The 23210-nt window shown below is 42.3% G+C and overlaps 2 protein-coding genes across 6 annotated transcripts in view; both read right to left on the minus strand.

The window, feature by feature from the left end:
• The window catches only part of TTC17 (tetratricopeptide repeat domain 17), a 61845-nt gene extending 57231 nt beyond the window's left edge, over positions 1-4614 (minus strand). The window contains exon 1 of one of the 2 annotated variants that reach the window (XM_030041023.2): positions 4399-4614. In XM_030041023.2, coding sequence (XP_029896883.1) covers positions 4399-4614 — 216 coding nt within the window. The remainder of the gene's footprint in view (positions 1-4398) is intronic. The other variant, XM_041128917.1, reaches the window with a different exon arrangement.
• Positions 4615-5710: 1096 nt separating this feature from the next.
• On the minus strand, positions 5711-22661 carry API5 (apoptosis inhibitor 5). Of its 4 annotated transcripts, none has more exons than XM_041119117.1 (15): positions 22455-22661; positions 18701-18862; positions 17658-17751; positions 16563-16628; positions 16043-16194; positions 14460-14666; positions 13820-13924; positions 13051-13140; positions 12287-12468; positions 11983-12076; positions 11394-11450; positions 10393-10469; positions 9907-10043; positions 8896-9044; positions 7809-7894 (listed from the first exon to the last, which is right to left on the minus strand). In XM_041119117.1, exons 1-14 carry the CDS (start codon positions 22521-22523, stop codon positions 8920-8922), a joined length of 1617 nt encoding a protein of 538 aa, XP_040975051.1. In that variant the 5' UTR covers positions 22524-22661; the 3' UTR covers positions 7809-7894; positions 8896-8919. The 4 variants fall into 4 exon arrangements, with proteins under 4 accessions (XP_029852644.1, XP_040975051.1, XP_040975056.1 ...); XM_041119122.1 differs by having other exon boundaries at positions 7834-7894; positions 8889-9044; XM_029996784.2 differs by lacking the exon at positions 8896-9044 and having other exon boundaries at positions 5711-7894.
• Between the last annotated feature and the right edge of the window lie 549 nt (positions 22662-23210).

A 23210-nucleotide genomic window follows, 5' to 3' on the forward strand; every position in this document is an offset into this window, starting at 1 on the left:
AGCACACTTTGGTAACAACAAAAACAAGGCTCACAGGAGCAAACTAAAAGCTACAGGGAAGACACCTGTCACTAGTGCCTATCTGGACATCCACGGCTAGTGGCTTATTTAGCAGGGGGAATGTCTGGGTCTTACTACCGCATAAGTTTTGGCCACATCTTAATTATATGGGCTTCATTCAGATAAACTGAGGTAGTCCAAGTGAAGATTAAGCCTGTCCCTCTGCAAAAAGGTGACAATCTTTAAAAATGTGTTTCACACTGTTTGAGAATGCTAATATTTCTAAAAGAAAATAATATAAATGCTAATTAATACCACCACTCTTAGCCACCAGACAGTATTAGCTACTTCCAGTTACAGACTGCTGTGCTGGAAGTGTTGCGATCAGCAGTGCAAAGTCCAGCAGTGGCTGATCACCAGCAGCATCCCTCGGGGATCAATATCGGGGCCAACACTGTTTAATGTCTTTACTAATGACAGGGGAAAAAAGGAACCTCAGCAAGCTTGATGTCCTCTGCAAACACCCCTGCAGGGCAGGGGTGGCCCCGGTGGAAGGCAGAGCTGTGGTTAGCTGGAGAAACAGGCTGACAGGGACCTCATGAAGTCGACAACAGCAAGTGCAAACCCAGCACCTGGGATGCAGTAGCCCTGTGCAGCAGGGAAGGCTGGGGTTAAACAGAAAACAGCTTTTCAGAGAAGGATGTTTGGGCTGTGGTGGGGAAAAAGTTGGTGATGAGCCAGCAGCGTGCCCTTGCAGCTGAGGTGGACAACTGCATCCTGGGCTGCAGCAGCAAGGCTGGAGCCAGCAGGGCAATGGGAGCGATTATCCTCTTCCAGCAGGCACCCGTGAGATCGCACCTGCTTCAGCTTTCTGTCCCCAGTTTCAAGGTCAGCAAAGCCCATTCGAGGTGATGAGGAGCCTGGAGCACATAACACGCCGAGCAGCTGAGAGAAGCACGCTGGCTCAGTTGCAGGGGGATATCGCTGCTGGTTCCAGCTTCCTAAAGGTAGTGTACAGAGAAGACAGAGCCAGACACTTCTTGAGGTGCAACAGTGAGAGGCATCGTACATCTGTTGCTACACGGGAAATTCTAATTACAAAAGATGAAAAAAAATTTCACACTGAAGGCAGTTGACCACTGGACCAGGTGCCCAGCAAGGCTGTCAAATCCCCATCCCTGGACACAAAATTCAGCTGGGCAGGGCCCTCAGCGACCAGATCCAGTTGGCCCTGCTTTGAGCTGTAGGGCAGACGGCGTTACTCTATGACCCTATTCAGGTTATTGTGTTCAAACCAGCAGCAGCTGAGGTTTATTCCAAACGCGAGTCTTGACTTACACCGCTGTCTTCTGGTAGGTAAGGTGCTTCAAAATTCAAACTTGGGCTGCTGTGCAAGCAGCAAGAACTAGCACAATGGATCGATACTTGGATGTTCAAAGGAGGAGCCTAGAGTACTACAGAAAAACCTGATGCGACAGCATTTTTCCACAAAACGTGAGTAGATTAACTAGAACTAGTAGAGAAGCTGATTACAGGTAATGCTCTACGTACACTGAGAAGCTGAAATGCTGGACACTGCAGAAAAACACAAGAAGCTGCAAAGCCAACGAGTTTATGAGACGAACGTGGACAAAAGCACACAAAGTAAAAATAGCTGGAAAGAAGGATTGAATGGCTAAGTCTACTGGTGAAAATACAAGTTCTCATGATAAATATCAACTTAGTGAAGAATATTGTGAAAAATTAAAGCAAAGGGATGCTCTGCAGGGAAATTTTAGGCTTATGTCCTGTTAATAAGTGGTTCTACCAACGAATTGGTAAATCTGTTATGAACAACCCCATTGCCAATGAATCATAGAATATCTCAAGTTGGAAGGGACCCGTAAGGATCATCGAGTCCAACTCCCTGCTCCTTGCAGGACTACGTAAAACTAAACCGTATGAGTAAGAGCCTTGTCCAGACACTGCTTGAACTCTGACAGGCTTGGTGCCATCACCACTTCCCCAAGAAGCCTGTTCCAGTGACCGACCACCCTCTCAGTGAAGAGCCTTTTCCTAATGTCCAGTCTGAACTTCCCCTGGCACAGTCTCATTCTGTTTCCTTGTGTCCTGTCGCTGGTCACCAGAGAGAGGAGATCAGCACCTCCCCTTCCACTGCTCCCCTTGAGGAAGTCATAGACTATGACAAGGTCACCCCTCAGCCTTCTTTTCTCTAAGCTGAACAAACCAAATGACCTCAGCTGCTTCTCCTAAGTCCTACCCTCGAGACCTTTCACCACCTTGGCTGCCCTCCTTTGGACACACTCTGATAGTTTGCTGTCCTTCTTATATTGAGGTGCCCAAAACGGCACATAGTACTCAAGGTGGGGCTGCACCAGTGCAGAGTAGAGTGGGACAATGACAATTCCTTCCTATTGCTGGACAATGGAGATTATCTGTTGGCTTCTCTGCTAACTATTGAACCACAATTACGTTTTGGCATTTAAAATAACGTTCGAGTTCACTCTAGAAAACGGCTGCTCTTCGCATTCCCCAAAATACAAATAAGTGGAAAAAATGAAATTCAGAGGTGCTCTGCAGGGATGGCAATGGCAATAACCACAAATTTAACTATCATTTTCACAAGAGCCAGGGAGATGACAGTAACAGATGCTGAAATACATCTTAGTAAAAAAACTCACTGGACAATTAGCAGCACTACATCCCAGCTACTTAAGAATCCGGCTCCTCACATTCCAAAAATACCCTATTTATAATTTGAGTTTCCTTGCTGGAAATGGATGGATTAATTTTGACCGTGCAGGTAAGAGAAGTTATTCCACAGATATTATTTCATCACCTCAGCTACAGACCTTGAGAACAGTACACATGGAACACGGGAATGCCCCTGCTTCAAAAGCACTGGTAACTGTAATAGAATAGCTTACTGCATAGCAATGGTACAGTGGAAGCCTCTACCTGTACCATCAGTTAACTGACATAATAAAAAGCCATTTCTTAAAATCAGTGCTGAATGTAGCTAATTACATTTTCAAGTCATTTTAGCTAATTAGATTTTTTCAAGTCACAGCTGCTTTTCCTGCAATAATCAAAATAACACTTGACCCAAATTTGATAATACACAATTAATATACACACACAGATGCTTCCAGACCATTATCATATACTCTCACCACTTCCCCACTACATAAAGTGTGAAAAGGAGGTCAGACAGCACTGCAAGTGTTGTCATTCGTTAATTTATGATTAACTAGGGTGAGAGAGTGCCTGGATGCACACAGACAGCTGGAGTGCCCGAGAACCATATAGAGAGCAGGGGCTTCCTGCAGAGAAAGCCAGTTCCACCTGAGGATCCTAATGCTTTCTGACAGGAGGCCGGGCCAAAAATTCTCACCAAAAGAAGGTGATGTTAAACAGATGCTCGTCACTCCGCACTCTTTTTTATGGGGGGGAATGCCGCACTGCTTGCTACAGCGATTAACTCTCCCACTCCAGAGGGAAACCGATCCGGCAGTTCTGCTTAAAAGCAAAGCGGATCCGACACGAAAGTCGATTTCTGGTGCTGTTCGCCTTGCAACAAAGAGGGAGCAAAGCAAGTAAGAAAAAGCCCAGACATAAAAAACCACATCGACTCTTCCAGCCGCTTAGCGAACGTGAGGCGCAGCCCGCTATCAAAGCAAGACGTTTTGACTAAGCCCACGAAATTACTGCAGGGCAGGGCAGGCGCCTGCTTCTGCCCCAAGCAGACACCCCACCGCTTTTCCTTCTTACTTCCAGAAGGCACGAAAAAAGCAGCCGGGGCGGGGATGGGAAAAAATGGCAAACTCATTCATCGCTCGGGCTGCGCCAGTCCGCGGCGAAGGCGCCGGCGGGGCGCTCCGGGGACGGCACCGGGAACCCACCGCCGGCGGCGGGAGGGCTCCGAACTCGAGGGGCAGGTCGCAGCGCGCCCTGCAGGCCCAGGGTCCAGCTCCTGCCGCCTTCGCCACCGAAGCGGGACCCCGCCGGCTTCGCCGCTTACTCAGCAGCACGGCCTACGGAGCTGAAGGCTTTCGGCGACGCTGCGGGTTAAGCGCGAACCGCCGCTGACTGGAAACGCGGTTCCAGTTACAAATCTATCCTCGGGCTGGCGTAGACCCACCGAGCCTTCCTCCCCGCCGCCTCGCCCCGGGGCTCCGGCGACTTCCAAGCCACGTTTCGCCAGCGACGCCAGCTCGCCGCGGCAGACCCCCGTGCCGGGGCCGCCCGGCCGGTTGCAGCGGCTTTCGGACAAGGCAGGGCTTCGCACCGGGCCGACCCGCCACACAGCTCGGGGCCGGGGCTCTCCCTGCCGCCGCCGCCGCCGCCGCCACCGCCGCCGGGGCAGAGCGGCGGTGGGCAGCTCCCCGCGCCGCTCACCTGCTGCTGGATCTTCCCGTCCTCCGTGACCACCCAGTGGGTGGTGGCAGCGGCGGGCCGCGTCCCCGAGGCCAGCAGCGAGCACAGGCCCAGGGCCCAGCCGGAGAAGACCCACGCCCGCCCCAGCCCGCCCCGCCCGGACGCCGCTGCCGCCGCCATCTTCCCCAATCCCGGCCTGCCCGCACCACCCGGAAACGGAATAGCCGCCGCCGCCATTTTGGGAGGGGGAGAGCCGGGCGGGCGGCACCGCCCCTCCGGAGGGGCGGGAAGGGGGGCGGCCCCGAGTCGTTACCTCAGGCGGCGGCGGGAGCCCAAGGCTGACGTCAAGCGCCGACAAGCAGCGCCCGGCGCCGCGCTGAACGTTTTCGTTTTAAAAAAATAATTGGTTTCTGCCTAGCGCACGCTGAAGCGTTTGCCGCGACCGCTCAGGGAAACGGCCTTCTGCCCAAATCCAGCCGAACTGTACCCGCAGCTATCCACAGTCAATGCCAGTTCACTGAAGAGCCGGTTGAAGGTAGCTCTGGAAAACACATCACTCCTTTCTCCTTCTAACGCTTTTCGGTTGCGCGGGAAAAATCGAAACTTTTCCTTTCCGTGAACAGTAGTCGCCTGTGTCCCCAGGCCTGAGCAAGATGCAGAAGCTGTCAAATTCAAGCTTTGGTCTGTTCGACCTTTCTAAGTTTGCAAGCAAGCTGCAAACAGTTCTTCTTCTTGGGGACGCCAGGCTTCCCAGAGCCTGTTACACAGTAAAATGTGCCTGTAACTCAAACCCATTAGGCAGAAACAAGAAAAACAAATGTTTACAAATGGCATCATAGTGGTTAAACTGATGCAAGGGATTCAGTTTCTCTCAGGATAGAGAACATACTCCCACAAGTATGATAGTTCCTTACTGCTGCGAGAGTTTTCACATCTGGCACGTTACAGATTTCACCAAAAAAACCAGGCTGCTACTCCAAGCCACTCGTTCTCTATCATAAGACACTAACAAATTTTATTGCACTGTCAACATCCAGGAGGTTGACTAAGACAATGACTCCTTTTCACATGATAATTCCCAAATAAGATGTATGACACGCAGTGTTTGCTGAATATTTAAATTCCTATCCAAAATTTTGCATTTAGAAGTTGAATTACTTAAAAGTGGAAACGGCTAATGCAGTCTTGCTAAGATCTATTTATTAGCAGCAAATAGCTCAATACATCTATAGCAATCTAAGGAGTAAGTCACTAAAACAAAAAGGTACCACAGTACCCTTTTACTAAGCCAACACAAAACGTTGCAGAGTAACTGTGAAACAATGAGCCAAACAAAATTACAAAATGAATTTATTCCAAAAGCGTAAGGGAACATTTACAATTCAACAAGATGGTAAACAGGTGTCTCCACAAGAACTCACTGCATTAAAATTAAATATGAAACTGTGTGTGTGTGTGAAATAAATCTAACTACTTCTGAGGCCACAAGAACTTTGCACATCACCTCTGAAAAACAGGAGTCCCATAAAGAAAACTCACTCAGAATTCAGTGAGAAAATAAGCTGCTAGTTCCTAGTTATTAGTCTAAATGCAAGCTATGTTTAGGCTTTGAGATTATTGTTTTTAAATTCCCTCAAAACACAAATTATAGCCACAAGTGCAAAATGTCTATTTCCCCCCCCCCCCCCCCCCAATGGAAGCTTATTACCCATCTAGTGCCTATTTTCAGGGTGACATTTTGATCTCACAAATTTGTCCTTGAAAGCTCTTTGCCAAGTTTGTTGGTTTTAGTGACAAATCTGAGTTTAGCAGCTGGCATGCAATCAGAAATACAAGTCAGCTCACATGTCCTGGAATGTCCAAAGTTTGCTGCCTACTGCTCCAGAGTTGAGCAAAACCAGACTTCAAATTTAGCGTCAACAACGTCTCTAACTTTGACATAGTTTCGGTATTCTGGCCTTCTGATTATAGTGATAAATACCAAAAGTGTGTTAATGAAGACACCCGAGTCAGATTCACAAGCAAATACAAATGGAACTAGGTGGGCAAACATCACTTTCAGGCATTTGTCTGTGTCTGGGTATCAAATGTCTGGACAAAAAAAAGGAGGATAAGAAATAATCTTCATTCTTCTAAAGCCTAAGCTATTTTACATCAACACACCCTGGAACACATTAGAATTCTTTTCCTCTCTCCCAACTTCTTTTTTACTATCTGCTACTTCCTTTACAATGTTGAAAGACCTGAGAAGTAAAAATTTTGAATGGTGACAATAATAATAAAAAAAAAAAGCATTGTGCTCTTACATTGTATTTTCTGGGTGTACACCAGTAAATAAGAATCCCAAGTTGCTATGGAAAAAAATAGCATGGAATTGTTAGCTTTTCCACCTGAATTGAACTACATAGCTGGAATTTTTCAATGTTACCCAAAATACAATTTTATTTATATATTTTTAAATGCAACTGTATTGGTAAAAAAACCGCAAAAAAACCACAAAACAAAAAACCAAAACAAAACAAAACCCCCAACCCTCAAGTGCCAACTAATCCAGAAATCTGCAAAACATAGAAAAGAGCCAGATACTGCTACGGTCTAGCTCCAGCCTATGAAGCTTAATCACTGCATCAGTCTTCACCCATTCCTGGAATAATTCTAGTCATTTATTGTTTTGTTTTTCCTGTTCATTTACTGAAATTTCACGGCATAACTATATGCACATATTCATATTAAACATTAAAAATCCATTTGCAAAACATCACTTTTGCATTACAATGCACGGAGAAGAGCAAGATGTGCAAACCAAAAAACACCACATTCTCCACATCTCTAAGTAAAAGGACTGCTTCATGCTACAAGCAAAATGAATCTCCATCCCTGTTGCAAACTTTAAAAAAACAGCATGTATCTCATTCAATTTCATTAAAAAAAAGTAAATCAAAGCAAATTTAACAATGGTACTCTTCTCCACATATTGCAAAATATGGTTACAGATGAGGAAAGGATTACTTCAGCTGCTAAGCTTATCTGACATGAATCTCTGTTGTCATGCCTTTCTTGTCCATTACTTAATACATAAACTCAATTATATAGTTTCAGTTATGCAGTAGCTGATTTTTAGGTTAATATACAAACTGTCAAGATGTAGCTTTTGATATAACATCTATGCTCTTTTCCAATTTTGAATAAATCCTGAAGACACTTCAAAAATAAGAACCCAAAACTGCTGACTGTAAGCATCCAAAAATACAGTTGTAGTTTCACTATGGACAAGTTGTAGTCCGTTAGAAAAGTAGATCATACATACAAAGGTATAAAGAACATTTAAGTCAGTCTTAGTGGAAGGCAGTCCTTGAAGGAAACGATACTCCAAGCAAACTTGCTGAGTAGCACTTTCACTTTAGCCCTTCAGGGGCATGGAAGGTGTAGCTGTCTACTCAGTAGATTCTTCCTCGGCTACGATTGCCACGTCCTCCCCAGCCTCTTCCTCGTCCACCCCGGAAACCACCTCTTTGCTCTGAAATAAAAGTCAAAACTTTTCATACAGCTTTTATGTTGTATACAGATTAAAATTAAATAGCAATAACTGGAGGTACTGAAGGCTGACTTAAGTCTCTGAGGCTACCTAGCTCATCCTTCTGTCCAGTAACACCATGTTGATCTTGAGGTGTTTGTCTGACTTGCTCCTAGTGATTTTATAAAACGATGGAAAACCACAACTTTGACAGTCTATCTGTCCTTTTCTATCCTTAATGTTATTACCAGCATACTTAAGTTTTTTTGCTGGGCTGGTATCTTAACTATATCCAGTTAAAAAATCTCAGACATAGACTGATACCACACAAACTATTTGTATACTGTAGAAATTTTTTCCTTTCCCTTTGTTAAGAACAAATCTGATCACAGCAAAAAAAAACCCACAAAACATTTTGTTAAAGTTTCTTTGGATTTGTTTGTAAATACATCAAACTCTCATTCCCCTTCCATGCCTTCTCTTCATGTACAGTCTTACAATACAGGTCATATTAATCTACAAAGAGAACTGTGTGCTTATTTTAAAGAGTACAGAAATCAAAAGCTGATCAGAGGCCTAAGCATCTCACTAACAAGAAACAGTAGCAAGCAATAAAAAATTTTTGGTTCAAGACTGCCTAATTTTTAGAACTGTAGGACCACAAGCTTATCTTGAAAGACACAGGTGCATCACCTGAAGTCTGCAGTAAGAAATTTGCAGAAGATTTTATCTTTTCTCTTTGTTTTATATATAAAACAGAGCTTTGTATCAGTTTTTCAACCTATGGGCACAGGTGATAATTTGTCATAGCAGGCTGTTTACTTGACAGAGGTAAGACCAATGGGCCTACAGGGAACAGAACAAGAATGGGTTGCTGCCATTGTTGGGCCTGTTCATCCAGTCTGCAACTGTTCTCACGTTTTGCCCAGAAATACGACTTGCACAGAGAGAGAATCACTCTGGCTGGGAACATGAGGACATAACTGTGTGTATGCACAGTGAACCTGGCAATTCCCAGAAGTTCTGGATCAGGTCTGCAACATCAGCAGTGGCTGTAATAGGAATTCAGCACAGGTCCAGTCGTTTGACAGGTGGCCCAGCTCTGCCATTTGCAGCAACTGGTCTGTCCAATGGGACATTTGGGGTGCGAGTGCTGTGTGTCATAATAGAGAATACAATAGTTCAATTACTAACTCTGTGTATTAAAACACTACTAAAACCAACTTGCAAATGACGTATAGTTTATAGGCTGGTAACAAACACTGTAATAGATCAACAGCTAGAAAGAGACCATTACACACAAAAATTGGTGACAGTACAGTTTGATCTTCCAAGAACGTGACAGTAAGTTGGCTTAATGTCCTGGTTTCAGCTGGAATAGAGTTAATTGTCTTCCTAGTAGCTGGTACAGTGCTATGTTTTGAGTTCAGTATGAGAAGAATGTTGATAACACTGATGTTTTCAGTTGTTGCTATGTAATGTTTAGTCTTAAAGTCAAGGATTTTTCAGCTTCTTATGCCCAGCCAACAAGAAGGCTGGAGGGGCACAAGGAGTTGGGAGGGGACACAGCCAGGGCAGCTGACCCAAACTGGCCAAAGGGGTATTCCAGACCATGTGATGTTATGTCCAGTATATAAACTGGGGGGAGTGGGTGTTGGGGGATCGCCACTCGGGAACTAACTGGGCGTCAGTCAGCAGGTGGTGAGTAATTGCATTGTGCATCACTTGCATATTCCAATCCTTTTATTATTACTATTGTCATTTTATTAGTGTTACCATTGTCATTATTAGTTTCTTCTTTTCTGTTCTATTAAACTGTTCTTATCTCAGCCCACGAGTTTTACTCCCTCCCCCGATTCCCTCCCCCATCCCACTGGGTGGGGGAGAAGTGAACAAGTTGCTGCGTGGTGCTTAGTTGCTGGCTGGGGTTAAACCACAACACTTAATTTGTTTGTTCCCCCCGCCCCAAGGCACAACTGTCACTAGACAAAGTTTCTCCAAGCTGCCTAACTTACCGTAAGAAAAACTACCCAGGTTACTGCTGTACTTTCCACTGGGAGGATTATATATTTGCCTGGCATCCCTTTTTGGTCCTGCCGAAGCTTTCTTTGGGGGTGAACTTGAGGTTGTATCTTCACTTGCTCTTTTTTGACTGACAGAAGAAAACAAAAACAGAGCGTTATACCCCTGTGGTGACAAGTACAGGAATAGCAGTTCAGCCTCAAAGATTAACCACTGGAAGCTAGCAGCAGCTAATGAAGATGTCCTGAATAATACTTCAAAAGAGGAAGTAAGCTAGTCTCCAGTTGATTTGATCTATCGCATCCCTAAAGCAAGACTATCACTCCACAGCCTTAATTCCTTCCAGGTGGGTGTTATTTTTGATTGCACACCTTTTAGCTCATGTGCTGTGTATATCATATATATGCAGCTTCGGATCTTTATTTTGTAAACAGCAAAAATTACCACCACCATTTTCTTTTTTTATGAACAACTCTTACCTTGCATCTGCCTTCTGTACTGGTTTCCAGGACAGTGTAACTGTACTTTTGTAAGAAGGAGGAATGTGGAAGAGATCCTATGGAGGCAAAATCAGACAGTTTATTCTACAGTTAAATTCATGTAGACTGCACTTCAAAATTTTAGCTACCTACTGAGACTCCAGAATAACAGTTCCTTTCCCACAATTTTAAATCCTTTTTGAAGTCCCACGGCAGAGGGAGAAGGCAGCAGTAGCTAACTGCCTTATCCGGCTGCCTTAGCCCATACACTTTACTAGGAAATTCACATGAGATTTGTATTAACAGAATAGCCTCTTATACTGACATAATATGCTTTCTCTCTCTCCTTGCGCACATCAAGCATCTTATAATGAACTACAACAGCTCCTGCAGGGAAACATCTGATATCTGTATCATGGTAAAAGGTAGGTTTCTCAATACTCTGGGCAAAGCTTTTGGTTTATTGTAGTTATTGAGAGTGAGAGATGGTAAGTGAAAGAAGAGAGGAAAAGATGGTTAGAAGAAATCAGAATAGTTTCAAGGGCTCTGGATGGAAGTCTCTTTCTGCAGCCCATCTCTCCTAGACTCTTTGGAGAAAAAGGTTCTGTATAGCAGCTCGCTTTGCCTCCTTCCTCCTTTACATCTCCTTGCACCTCTTCAAACTATTCTTTACCCCTCCCTGCCACTGTAGGAAAGGGAAATGACAGGGAAAAAGGCTCGGCCAGAATCCAGAGACCCCTAAAGCAAGGTCTTCTGCTCCTGCAGGCAACTAGTGCTGCAAAAAATGTGCCTCAACACCCTATCCCAACAGCAGCAAAGGCTAAGCAGCATGCATAAACAGCAGATCCATGTCTCTTCAGAAACAGTAAAGTGGCAGCAACCCTGAGCTGGCTAACACCGACTAACTTAATAACACAATACAAATAGTTCAAATATATTCCTTTTTTCTGCGTAGCTTACTCTACTGTATGAATTTACTCTTTTGTAACGTGAGGACTTACCTTGATTAAAACATTGATGTTATTGGTTATTTTCAAGGCAACCACCTTAATCTTGTTCTGTAAAACAAACAAAAAAAAAAAAAAAAACCACCACTGAACACCTATTCTAGTAGCTTTAAATTATACCAACTACATTTGATGAAGTCGTAACATTAAACTGACTGCTCTTCCTAGTGAATTGCTATAGCAATAGTAGAAGTGTACACACCTTTCGCTATTGAGTTTTCATTACAACTATTTTTAAGCTTCTTGCAGTTTTACACTAACTAGTTGCCTTTAATGTTCCAGTGTACTTCCCACAAAATTTTTCCCCCAATGTATGAAATGTCTCCCCTTCAAAACAAAACACAGAGCACAGACAGTTGAGCCAAATACATGTGGATGCAGACAGTAGCTAATAGTAGAAACTAAAAGATCATCTTAGCTTGCAAAATACAGCATCAGGTAAGATGCAGTTGCAATAGGTGTTAGCAGTATTATTCCCTTAATCTATTTGCATGCTTACAGCAGACTGCAGCCCATTAGTGTGTGCCAGTGGTTATTTCGCTAGGCTCGATTAGAAAAATCGGAATTCCTGAACAACACTTACCTCCTCTGTTTTCAAGGCTTCTCCTGTTTTTCCTTGAAGTGCTAGACGAAGCTGCCGAATATAAACCTGCAACCCTCGAGCAAAATACTGTAGCCTAAAAAATTGAAAAGCAATCTGTTAATTTTTAAATATTCCCATAAAATAAAAGCATAAGCACAGGGAAGCTGTAATCTCATTTTTTCCCCATTTAGGAAAAATGCTCAAAATAAGTCCTCTACAAATCTGATTTGTGCTTCTTCAGCATCCAGACAACAATAATTCACACCTTCTAACAGAACTCTAACACTTGCCTCTAAACGATTACCTGATTTTAAAGTCTTTTAATTTCTCTGCATTCAGCTTGGCTGTGAGGAAGTCCGGAAGTTTACGACCCAGCTGGTGGAAGCTATACAATAAACACTCCACATAACTGAATTGCAACTTGGGCTCTTCATTGCCGGCATTTTCCCCATTCTCTGCTTCCTCTGGAGGAAGAGGCATATACTCCTAATGAACAGAAAGGAAAAACAAATGCATGAGACATGTTTACACAGACTGACCGTTCTTTTGCAGTGTTTATTTATGCTGAGAATTTAAGAAGTATACCCCATCGCTATACTAACATGATGAACCACTGCATGAAGTCCTGGTGCAGATGGTTTGCCTCCACTTCACTTATGTGACTTGACACCTCTGGCTCAGAGGAAGTATTATGGTAGCACTGCTACCACAGGAAGCAACAATGTGCTGCACCAATCCTTCTGAAACAGCTCTGAATATGCTTACAATTGTCTGGGCAGATATTGCCTTTAACAAGATCAACATTAATCACTCATGACTATAAAATTTAAAAAGAACAAAGCCACATGAGTTTACTGGATTAAAAACATTATGCAGGTAACAGCTCTTTATACCTATGAAGGCTATGAATTGCAAAATGATGTTTGACCTTGTGTCATGGACAGAGCTATCTTTGAAATAGCCGCTTCAGAAAAAGGATAAGTAGATTAATAGATAAAAATAACTTGTTTTGATGAAACCTTTTTTTTTTAAAGCATTGTACATGAGTAAAAATTGAATTAGTCTTACCAGTAATTTATCAAACAGCTTCTTCAAATTTGATTCAAGCTTTTCCATATCGCCACAAAATGAACTCATTTCAGCAAGAAGCTTCAAAACCTACACATAAGGATAGCTGGGTTTTTGTGTGTTAACTGAAAAGTGCAAAGGCTTAACTTTCAACCTAAAAGCAATTATCACATCATTATGGCTGGCACAGTAGAGATCAGCTATTACAATTAAACCTCTCCCAAACATCAGGAAAGAATACAAGGAGGAACATGCCTAGTCTGTTTTTCATGTCATTCACACAGGTTTGTGTGTCTAATCCCAACAAGCATCATTAGTCAACAAGTAAACAAAACTTCATCTCCCACATCTGCAGAACAGCTTGCCTTCAAAGCAAGATTCACAGAGATCTAACTGAAGCTGCAGCACTGATTAACGTAAGCAAAATTACAGATATTAAGCCACTCCCTTACGAGGCTAAATTAGCACAAGCCATGCAACAATCATTTCAGTAAATGCTATGTGCTTAAAAAAAACAATTGACAGTAATACAAAAATGATTACACCTATCTACTTATTCTAGCCTTGTCTCAAAAGCTAGGGACAAATGACACATGCTTTAAAAGGCAATGCTTAGTCATGCCTCAATACAGCAAACTTTTTTTTTTCTAGCGTAGCTAGTTCTCCTTCAAGCCAAGAACTGAAAACCACTTAAAGTAGTTTGCAAATAGCTGTCTTTGTTGAAGATGCTTATTTTTTACGATTTGAAAGACATTTTAGCTTTGCTTACCTCTAACTGGATATCAAGACCCTCCACTGGAGTAGTCAAAGAACTGAGGTTTGGCAGAACATGCTCACAGAAGTAAGTAACAAATTTTGTGGAATGAACGTTTTTCTGCAAAAAACACCACACATTATTCAACCTACTCTTTAAGTTTGAAGGAGTTAAATGTTTTTCCCCCATCACTCCACCCTTATAAATGCCTACTACACAGCTATACCTTAAAGCTTTATTAAACTTCCCTCTAACTCCTAAAATGCAGAGACCCTTCCAGGTAGCTTGAACTCAGACACTGTCTGCAACAGGGGCTGAAAAGATTGCCTATAACCCAAGAATAGGCCTTTTTAAGTGCTGCAACTGCCTGGTACTAGACTTGAAATAAATGCATACATGTATGAACCTAATGTAAGAATCTTGTCATAACTCACCGTAACATCTTAAATTTGAAAGAAAATGTCGAAAAGCAGAGAATAACACAAAAGCTCTTTGTATTCGGATGCTTTAAGGATGTTTTCCAACATTTTAATACATTAGAAGCGGAAGGTGGACAAGTACTGATATGCTGTCATTCTAACATAATCATTGAGAAGAGAAGCTACACCCATTAACTTTCCACAATACTCCTCATGCAGAGCAAATAAATACATACTGAGAAGAGCGGCACTGCCTGCCGAGTACACTGTAGAAGTCTGTCCACACAATCTGGATCAGATGGATTGAACGTTTGTTCCAGGTCAGCTTGTTCGGCTACCAGCTCCACTAGTTGCTGCCTTCCACTTACTGTCTGTAAGCTTTTTAATCCAGACAATATTTTCATGAACAGAACAAATTCCTCGCCTGTCACATCTTCCAGCACCTTAATAGAACACCAGAAAACATATTTCTATGGTGGTAATTTGCAAACCTCCAAGTCAAACCTACTTGTTTCGAAAAGGTAAACTATGCAAGTATTTAGCATTTAAATTTAGCTTCTAGTTAGTTAAAAACACAAGTTTAAAGGAACACACGAAAACATGCAGTATAATTGTATGCACCTTCAAACTAAAGTAACTGCCATCAAGTTGTGCATAGGAACCATTGTTTTTCTTGAACTCTAACCTTAAGAACAAATTTCTTATCTAACAAAATAGTATGCTTCAGGCAGAATAAACGTTAAATGAGTATCTACTCATTATTGTCTTAATACTTTTTGTGTCTTTCTCAGCTTGGGGAATGCACAGGAATCTCATGAAATTCAACAAATACAAATGCAAAGTCCTGCACCTGGGATGAACGAACCTCCCTGCATCAGCACACGTTAGGGACTGATGGGCTGGGGAACTGCTCTGCTGAAAAGACCCTCAGGGTTCTGGGGGACAGCAGGCTAAAGATAAGTGTCAGCAGCATTCCTTGGGTGATGAACAGCGTCCTGGGCTCTGACGAGAGCATAGCCAGTAGACTGAGGGAAGCAAAGGGATTAAGGATTCTCCTTTGCTATACCCTCACTAGATCAAATCTGGAATACTGCACCTAGTGACTGGCTGTCCTTTAAGAGGAAGTTGTTGATAAACTTTAGAAAGCTCAGCCAACAAGGTGATAAGTGTCTAGAGCACATGACCTGTGAGGAGAACCTAAGGAAACTGGGCTTTTTCAGCCTAAAGGAAAAAAGTCTTAAGGGGGTGAGGTGACCTAACTTCCTATACTTAATACCTGACCTAATCTTCCAATACTTCAGAGCAAGTCACCAAGAGTAGGAGCCAGGTTCTTTACTGAGCTGGACAGGGTGAGAATGAGGCAATGACACAAAACTGAAATGGGAGGTTCCAATTGGATAAAGCAAAAGTCATGTTGAGGGCAATTAAACATTGGAGCTGGTTGGCCAGACAGCATGGGAAATTTCCATCCGTAGCGGTTTTCAAAACCCAACTGGACAAAGCAAAGAAATCTGACCTGAATTCAGCTGAGCATGATTCACTGAGGTGATCAATCTTCCAAAGTCCCTTTCCAACGTGAATGATTCTATGATTCTAATAAAAGTCGCTCTTACAAAATGAGAAGAGCCTAACATTATTTTAACATTCCCACAAAAAAATTCTGCAAAGTTTGGATTGTAGCAGAATAGGACAACTAGAAGACCACATTTGTACAATGCTTAACTCTACATGTGGTGTAAACAAACATACCTCCAGAGGAACTCCAGTGATAAGGGATGGCTTAATAATACTTAAGTTCATCCTGAAATAAGACTCTCACCTTCTTTGATTCAGTCAATATGAACTCTTCTACCTCCTTTGTCATCACCTCCTCAGGCAGAGTTTTCAGTTTTGTAGAAAGGAACTTGATGGCTCGCTCTCTCACAATATCCTCTCCCTGAAGAATCTGACTGAATAAGCCTCCCAAAGTCCCTGAATGGAGAATACATCAAGTAACGCAAATTATTTTAAAGACCTGAACCTTCTATGCAGAAGAAAGAATTTTCCTCCTGTAAGACTCCATGACACATTTTAAAATAACTGCTGTACTAACTTTTAAGAAAAACCACAATTTTCACATAGTTTGACACAAGAATCCATATCATTTTATTGGTCTGTATAATTCAGATCCACAATTATTGAGAAGTTTAGTATTGTTTGTAAAACCAAACAATGAGTGTGTGTGTGTCTAACTTTTGCATTGTACTAAGAAGATATAAAATTGAACCTTGTTCTCATTCTACTAGAGACTGGGAAGTTTATTAACAAAGACATTCATAGAAAAAAAATGTGTCCTTTACCTTTAGCATCCATCTTAAATATACTGAGCAAAGCATTGTTCACCAAATTGAATTCTGCAGAATCATCTGAAGAGAGAAAAAACACTACTATGCATATTCTTGAAATGCAAACATAAGACCAGAAATACAAAAAGATTTTTGATATCACACAAGAAGGATTCTATCCTCAGCATTTAATTATGAACAACATAACTTGTATTTTTAACGACTACTAGACTGAGGAAGTAGAAAGCCACGATTATGAAAGCTGGAAGCAAACCAAAAAGCTACTTGCCACTTCAGCCTTCCTGCCGAAACTGTAACATTACAAACTTGATAGCACTGAAAACCTGAAGGGAAGTTATTAATCAATATATTTAGTCATATTAAAGAACAGCTGAATAAACGAGCTGACCTCTACTGAATTCAGGTAAAATGAATGGTTACTTCTTTTTAAATACTTAAGTAATCTACAGTATTTCTAGGTGGGAGAAACAGTTTTCCTCTTGAACTAAATGGAGAAATGTCTAAGTCTCAAAAAAAAAGTCTCTTCTGAGAAGCCTAGAGACTTAATCATGCATTTTTAATACAAATTTGAGTATATAATATTTAGCACTCTATAACTTACTGAAATTAAAAAAATACATATTGTATATTAAATTCTGATTTAAATATTTCGTACCAAAAATGCACTGTATGGAAGAAAATGCCTTCAGGATTTTTAAAGTTCCCAAGTACCTGGATTAGAAATCCAGTAACTCTTTTTCAGAAGGCAATTTGCTGCAGTCCATATCTGGAAGGGCTTTTGTTTTTGTCCCCCCTCCCCCACCCCCTGCCCCTTTTTCTGCAGATGAAAAAAAAATTGTTATATTTAAAAGAAAGATTTTCAGTTTAGCTTAAGATAATTAGCGACCTTTCAGCAGCAGTAGCAGCGTAACTGTACAGCAAATATAAAGGGGGGGCGGGGAAAAAGCAGAAGCAGGATATGAATGGCACTGGGACAGACCGCTATGTAACAAATTATGAACCAACAAAAAATGTTTTACGGAACAAAACTATATCCATTTTTAGGTGTGTCACAAGGAGATCAGCCAGGAAACTACCAATGTCTCCTACCTGACTGTAGAAGCTGGGTCAGTATGTCTGCTACCCGAGGAAGATTATCTCCAGTGGCAAACTGAGGCAATTCCTTGATTGCTTGTCGCCGGATCTGTCAAAATTGTCAGTACCATGGAAATAAAAAAACTTTAAAATTAAAGTAATTACAAAAAACAAGATCGGGCAATTCAACTACCAAAGTTTGACAGAAAAACCAGCCCAATTTGAGAACATGAACACATATTCTTTTAACATGAGTATCATATTCAGAAAGCGATGTTCAAGTTTCAGACTTTAGTGGCAGTCCAAACTTCTCACTTGCTATGAAACTATTATGATGTATTTATGAAGAAAATAATATATTTTTCTTAGATCTAAGCAGCACTGGAGGAAACCCAAATTCAAACACCACCCCTGTTCACAAAATCATTCATTTGATCAACAAAATAAAGAGCTAGAATCTGTGTTATTACGGAGTCTTATTTGCTAACAGGAAGGATAGTTTTACAGCTGTGCATACGGCAGAGATAAACTCTAGGTTTTGCTCCCAGCAATGACAAAAATCCTTGAATGATCTGCCTAAATCATTTAGGATCTGATAACCAAAGGTGCTTCAAAGGTACAGCTTCTATCAACACCACAGAAGCAGCATAAAGCATCTCAAGACTTCTGCAAGAATAATACATTCAGAATCGCATTCCCATGGTTCTCAGGTGCGAATAGATTTTCTTGCCTCCCAGCAGGATGTATTAGAACCAATTACCACAAAGTGCTTTTTGAAAAGAAAAAAAACGTAATAGATATTCAAATAAAATGCATCTAAGTTTCTTTCTACAGAGCTATTCCTTTGATGGGAGTGAAAAAGACAAATGAAAACTGATGTATCTTCCCATACCATCACACAATAGATTCTTTTATTGCAGGAATACAACTAAGTATTCTTAAATTTTCTAAAGACCAACACTGCCCTCCCAAAAGACATAGCCTATTAAAAACAAAGAGAAAGGAATAACAAAATACAAACTCAACGTATCAACTTGCTACAAGGTTCTTATTCTTACAGAAACATCTTCATCCTCACAGAGGTCCAACTGGGCATTGATAGCTGAGTCAGCTAGCTCAGGAAAATGCTTAAAGAACTTTGGAATAAATTGGGCTGCAAGTCTCTTCTCCTTGGCACCTCCTTTCACACCATCCAAGATTGCCTGGTACGCATCCTTATGCTGAAAGAGGAAAAACAGACTACATAAGTAGAAAAATCTTGGGGTCTTCTTAAGACAAGGAAAGGATTTTTTCTCTCCCATTCACTTCAGCTATTTAAGTGAACTATATTATACAAGCTTCATACAAAGAAATTAATTTCTCTTAGACCAACGTAACTGTGCCAATGTAGTAAAATTTGCCTCTATCGACTGTTTTTTACTGTTACTCTGATTCCTCTGTCTGTTCCAAGTGCTTACAGTTCAAACTGCTAGCTCTAAGGCTAACAGCTCTTGCACACCAGTTGTGATTAGATTAGTGCAGACTCAAGGAATTACATGATCACCTTCACTGAACTCGGGGAGTTTTTCAAGCAGCTTCTGCCTTCTGTCTGCTTGTTTATTGTCTCTCAAGCAGAGGTTACCTCTCCCAACAACTGTGCCACTGGAATGGATCACGAATGATTTTTAATGTATATCACGCTAAAGCATCTCTGGCACCTATTCAAGCAGTTAACTTAATCTGAGATAAAACACAGTTCTTAAAAGATCTGTTAACAGAGACTAGGTAAAAAAAAAATAAATTTCCAGTTGAAATATAGAAATAAACACTTCAGCAACAGAGTAGAATATTCTCTAGCTGCTCCAACTAGAATCACACAGGCGCTTCTGATTTTGTGCCTGCAGGACTGAAACTTTGGAATAAATGGAAGTCTTTGTTGTGGTTAGCTATGTGTTTGCGAAATAAAAGTCAGCATTATTAGGATGCTAGCAGAAATCAGAACCTTCTATCATTAATTTTTCTCATGGTTGTGAGGAGAATGTTTTAGACAACTTATACTTTGAACAGCAACATCAATTTTTTGCTCTATTAAATTTCCCAGAGCCACATGTATCATCACCTCTACTCCACATAAAAGTTCACCCATAGCAAATAAAGATATTAATTTACAAAGCAGTACACTGCATTAATTCCTTCTCAAGTAAGCTGTATTTTAACATTCAGTACCAATGCTCCTTAAACACTCCCTACACCTCGTTGATAGCTCTCTGTGTTGCCAGATTCTGAACGGGATTGGGACAATGATCTAGAATAAAAATAACCAAGGAAAAAAAATGGTTACTTTTCAGCCAATTCACATCCCCATCCAGTTTGCTCTGTAGCTGTTCCACCACAGTGTGCTCAACAGCAAAGGCAGGAATGAGCCAGCACAAACTAACAATGAAACACACATTATTATAGTCACAGGTTCTCAGACTGCACTTTAAGAACAACTTTTTTGTGGAACAAATTACTTAAACTTAATACATTTTTAAAAGGCATTCACACAGCAATGAAATTGAGTAGCTTGTGTTCCATGAATTTGTATTACTGCATGCCAACTACCCCTGTCATTTAGGCAAAACACAGTTCAGGCAGGAGTTTGTTTTACCCTGTACCTGGCAGCACTGAATGCTCAAGAAAAAAGTAGGCAACTGCAGAAGCAGCGTCATCCTTCAGTTTTGCACATTTCCTCCCAATCTGTAACACAGGAATGTCCTAAGCCAGAGAGAGTGTCCAGACCTTTATTTTTAATAACTGTCAATTGACCATCATCCATTAATTTCTCTAGATTAGTTCTCAAACCAATTCATACTCTATGATGTCCTGTGACACGTTTCAGAATGCATTATGGGGAAAAGTTCATCTTCCTCTTTATTTAAAGCCTGTTTCCTAATAGTTTTTGTCAAGTTCTCACCTTCATTCCACTCAAGAGGTAGACTCATCATACCTGAGCCCCTTTCTCAACTGAAACACTCTTTTACAAGCTCAATACTTCTGGTCTTTTAAATTACTCCTCTTAATGTCGTACTTCTGGTTGTCCCCTTGCACTTCTCCACATGTTCAAGGTTTCTTTTTTTGAGACAGGGTGACTATGACTTTTTGTAGCAAGAGATCACATTCATACAGTTGTTAAGAGATAATAAAGTAGCAAGTGGGATAAAACCGATGAATAAGGAACAATTACTCATGGCTTCTCAGAATGCAAAAATTGGAGACATCAAAGAAGATTACGAAATGACAAGTTCAAAGGAGATAGCTCCTTCACAAAGGTTAATGAAGTAATGGAACGTTTTGCCACAGAACATTTGTATGCCAGAAATATAATCTAATCAGTTAAAAAAAGCATCAGAAAAGTTCAGCGAAGAACAATCTAGCAAGATATACTAATTATAAAGACACTATCTCTGGCTCTGGAAGTCCACAAGTTGGAGAGGCGCAAAGCTGGGAGACTATATCAGGGATCATCATTCTATACTTACCCTCAGAGGTTCTTACACATCTGCTACTGATCCCTGTCACAGTCTGCTTTTCTTAACTACACTGGAGTTTGCTCTACCTAAAACTGCCATTCTAATCTTACAAAAGCTACCCACAATAGTCAAACTGATGATGGACTACATATTTGTAAAACAGCACAGCAACAGCATCTGTTTTATTCTGCATCTCTCTCCATAGTTCCCAACATTTTAGTTGCATTTTTTGGTTGGCTCCAAGATGATGTTTTTGTTGGACTGTCTGCAAGGATGCTTTGTTTCACTAGGGCATAATTACACAAGCAAAGTGAATGGACTTGAATTAAAAAAAAAACCCCAAAACCAACAACTTAAAAAAACAAAAAACCCACAACAAACACCAAAAGACCACCATATTATTTGTCCTCTTAAGGAACTTTACAAATGACCTTGCATAGTAGCATCTAGTTTAAAATCCACTGCTAGGTATGTGCAAAGTTACTTTCCTACTTAGGTACAGTATGACCAAAAAAAAAAAAAAAAAAATATTTGCTGCTTTTTCAGGTAGCCATTGAGTAAATGAGAGCCTGATACAATTCAAAAACTAGTTTTAACTAACCATAATATTTTGTATTGGTAATATACCAAGTCATCCTCTTTTTTTGAATAATTCAGTAACAGTATAAGCAAATGGCAGATCTTGGCAGGAGTTTAGAGGTAAAAGTCTCCTTTAGCCATGAGGATCGACCTTCCATTCTTTCCTTAAGGAAAAGAAAACCAAAGGGCTATAGGCAGTTACCAAACTCTAACAGACTTCACCTTCCTCCAACAAACCTTTTAGCAAGAGAGCCTGCCAGAAGCTCTCCGGAACTGCAACTGTGCTGGATCAGACCTACCAGACTGGGTGACTATCGGTGTCTTCTTTAAGGCCTGAATTCACCAGGCGAAACTCCCCACCCCCATGCAAAAAGCAGCCTGACTCTAGCTAATAACTAGTTAATATCCGCGACGCCACATTTAAAAGGAGAGCTACGGACAGGACGGGAGGAGGATGCAAAAGCGTCGAGAGCTGCTGCCGTCATGCAGAACCGCAGGCGCGAAGCTCATCTCTGCCCCCCCCAGTCCCCCGCCCGGCGCCGTGAGGAAACCTACACCGACAACAGCCCCGGGGGCTACTAGCCGGTTGTCCGGCGGGGCGAGCAGGCCCCTGCGGCAGCATCCCATCCCCTCCCGCTCCCCCACCGCCCGCCCAGCCCGAAACTCCCCGCTGGGGCGGCGCCGCCACCGCTACTCAAGCCCGAGGCCTAACGAGGCCTTACAGGCCGCAGCCACGCCGCACCTGGCCCGCCGTCTCCGTGGCGTCCGCCAGGATCCCGTAGTTACGGTAAAGCTCCTCCACAGTGGGCATGGTGCGGCGGGGAAGGGGCTAAAGCCGCCGCTTGAGCAACCGGAGCCGCCGCTTCAGCAACCGGAGCCGCTCGGCCCGCCGCCACCGCTCAGGCCGCCGCCGCCGTCAGCACCAACGAGGCGGAGCGATCGCAGAGCGGCCGCGCGGAGGCGCCTGCAACAGCGCCCCCAGCCGGCTGGCGGTGGAGATGCCGGGTCGGGTTAAAGGCGGGGGGGGCGGGGCGTGGGCGTGGGTGCGCGGCGCGCTTCGCGCTCCGCGCACCCACGCCCACGCCCCCCCCCCCCCAAAATGTATCCTATATCAGTGGAGTTTAGGTGATATTAAACGGCTATTCAACGTAAACAAGAGTGCCCCGGCTCCTGCGTGGCGCCTCGTGTCCGGGTTTCCGTCGCCGGAGCGTGAAACGTCACGCGCTCTGCCTGGTCGTTAAAAATAATTTCAGAATTAGGTGGTTTTTTTTTTTTTTTTTTTTACTCGCCTGGCCCTCAGTCTCGAGCCACAGCAGGCTTTTCCTGCTGTCGGGGGAGAGCGCGTGTTTGCTCAGGGATGTGGCGTGTCCTTCACCTTTTGCAGCCTTGCCTTTTTTTTTATAATTATTTTTTCTGGGCTTTTCTTCGCACTCCTCCTCGTTTCCCTGAATGCGGTCTTCGCCCTTCTACTACTTTCTACTAGTAGTAGAAAGCTACT

Source organism: Aquila chrysaetos, chromosome 2, assembly GCF_900496995.4.
Source record: "Aquila chrysaetos chrysaetos chromosome 2, bAquChr1.4, whole genome shotgun sequence".
NCBI lineage: Eukaryota > Metazoa > Chordata > Aves > Accipitriformes > Accipitridae > Aquila > Aquila chrysaetos.

What these genes read in the sequence shown, in the direction of transcription:
- API5 (XM_041119117.1), bottom strand. Translation starts at nt 22,523, where the DNA reads ATGCCCACTGTGGAGGAGCTTTACCGTAACTACGGGATCCTGGCGGAC. An exon ending in ATTTAAGATGGATGCTAAAG is followed by an intron (nt 16,195 to 16,562) that starts GTAAAGGACACA and finishes TTCTCCATTCAG; the next exon opens with GGACTTTGGGAGGCTTATTC. An exon ending in TTAAAAGACTTTAAAATCAG is followed by an intron (nt 12,077 to 12,286) that starts GTAATCGTTTAG and finishes TCAATTTTTTAG; the next exon opens with GCTACAGTATTTTGCTCGAG.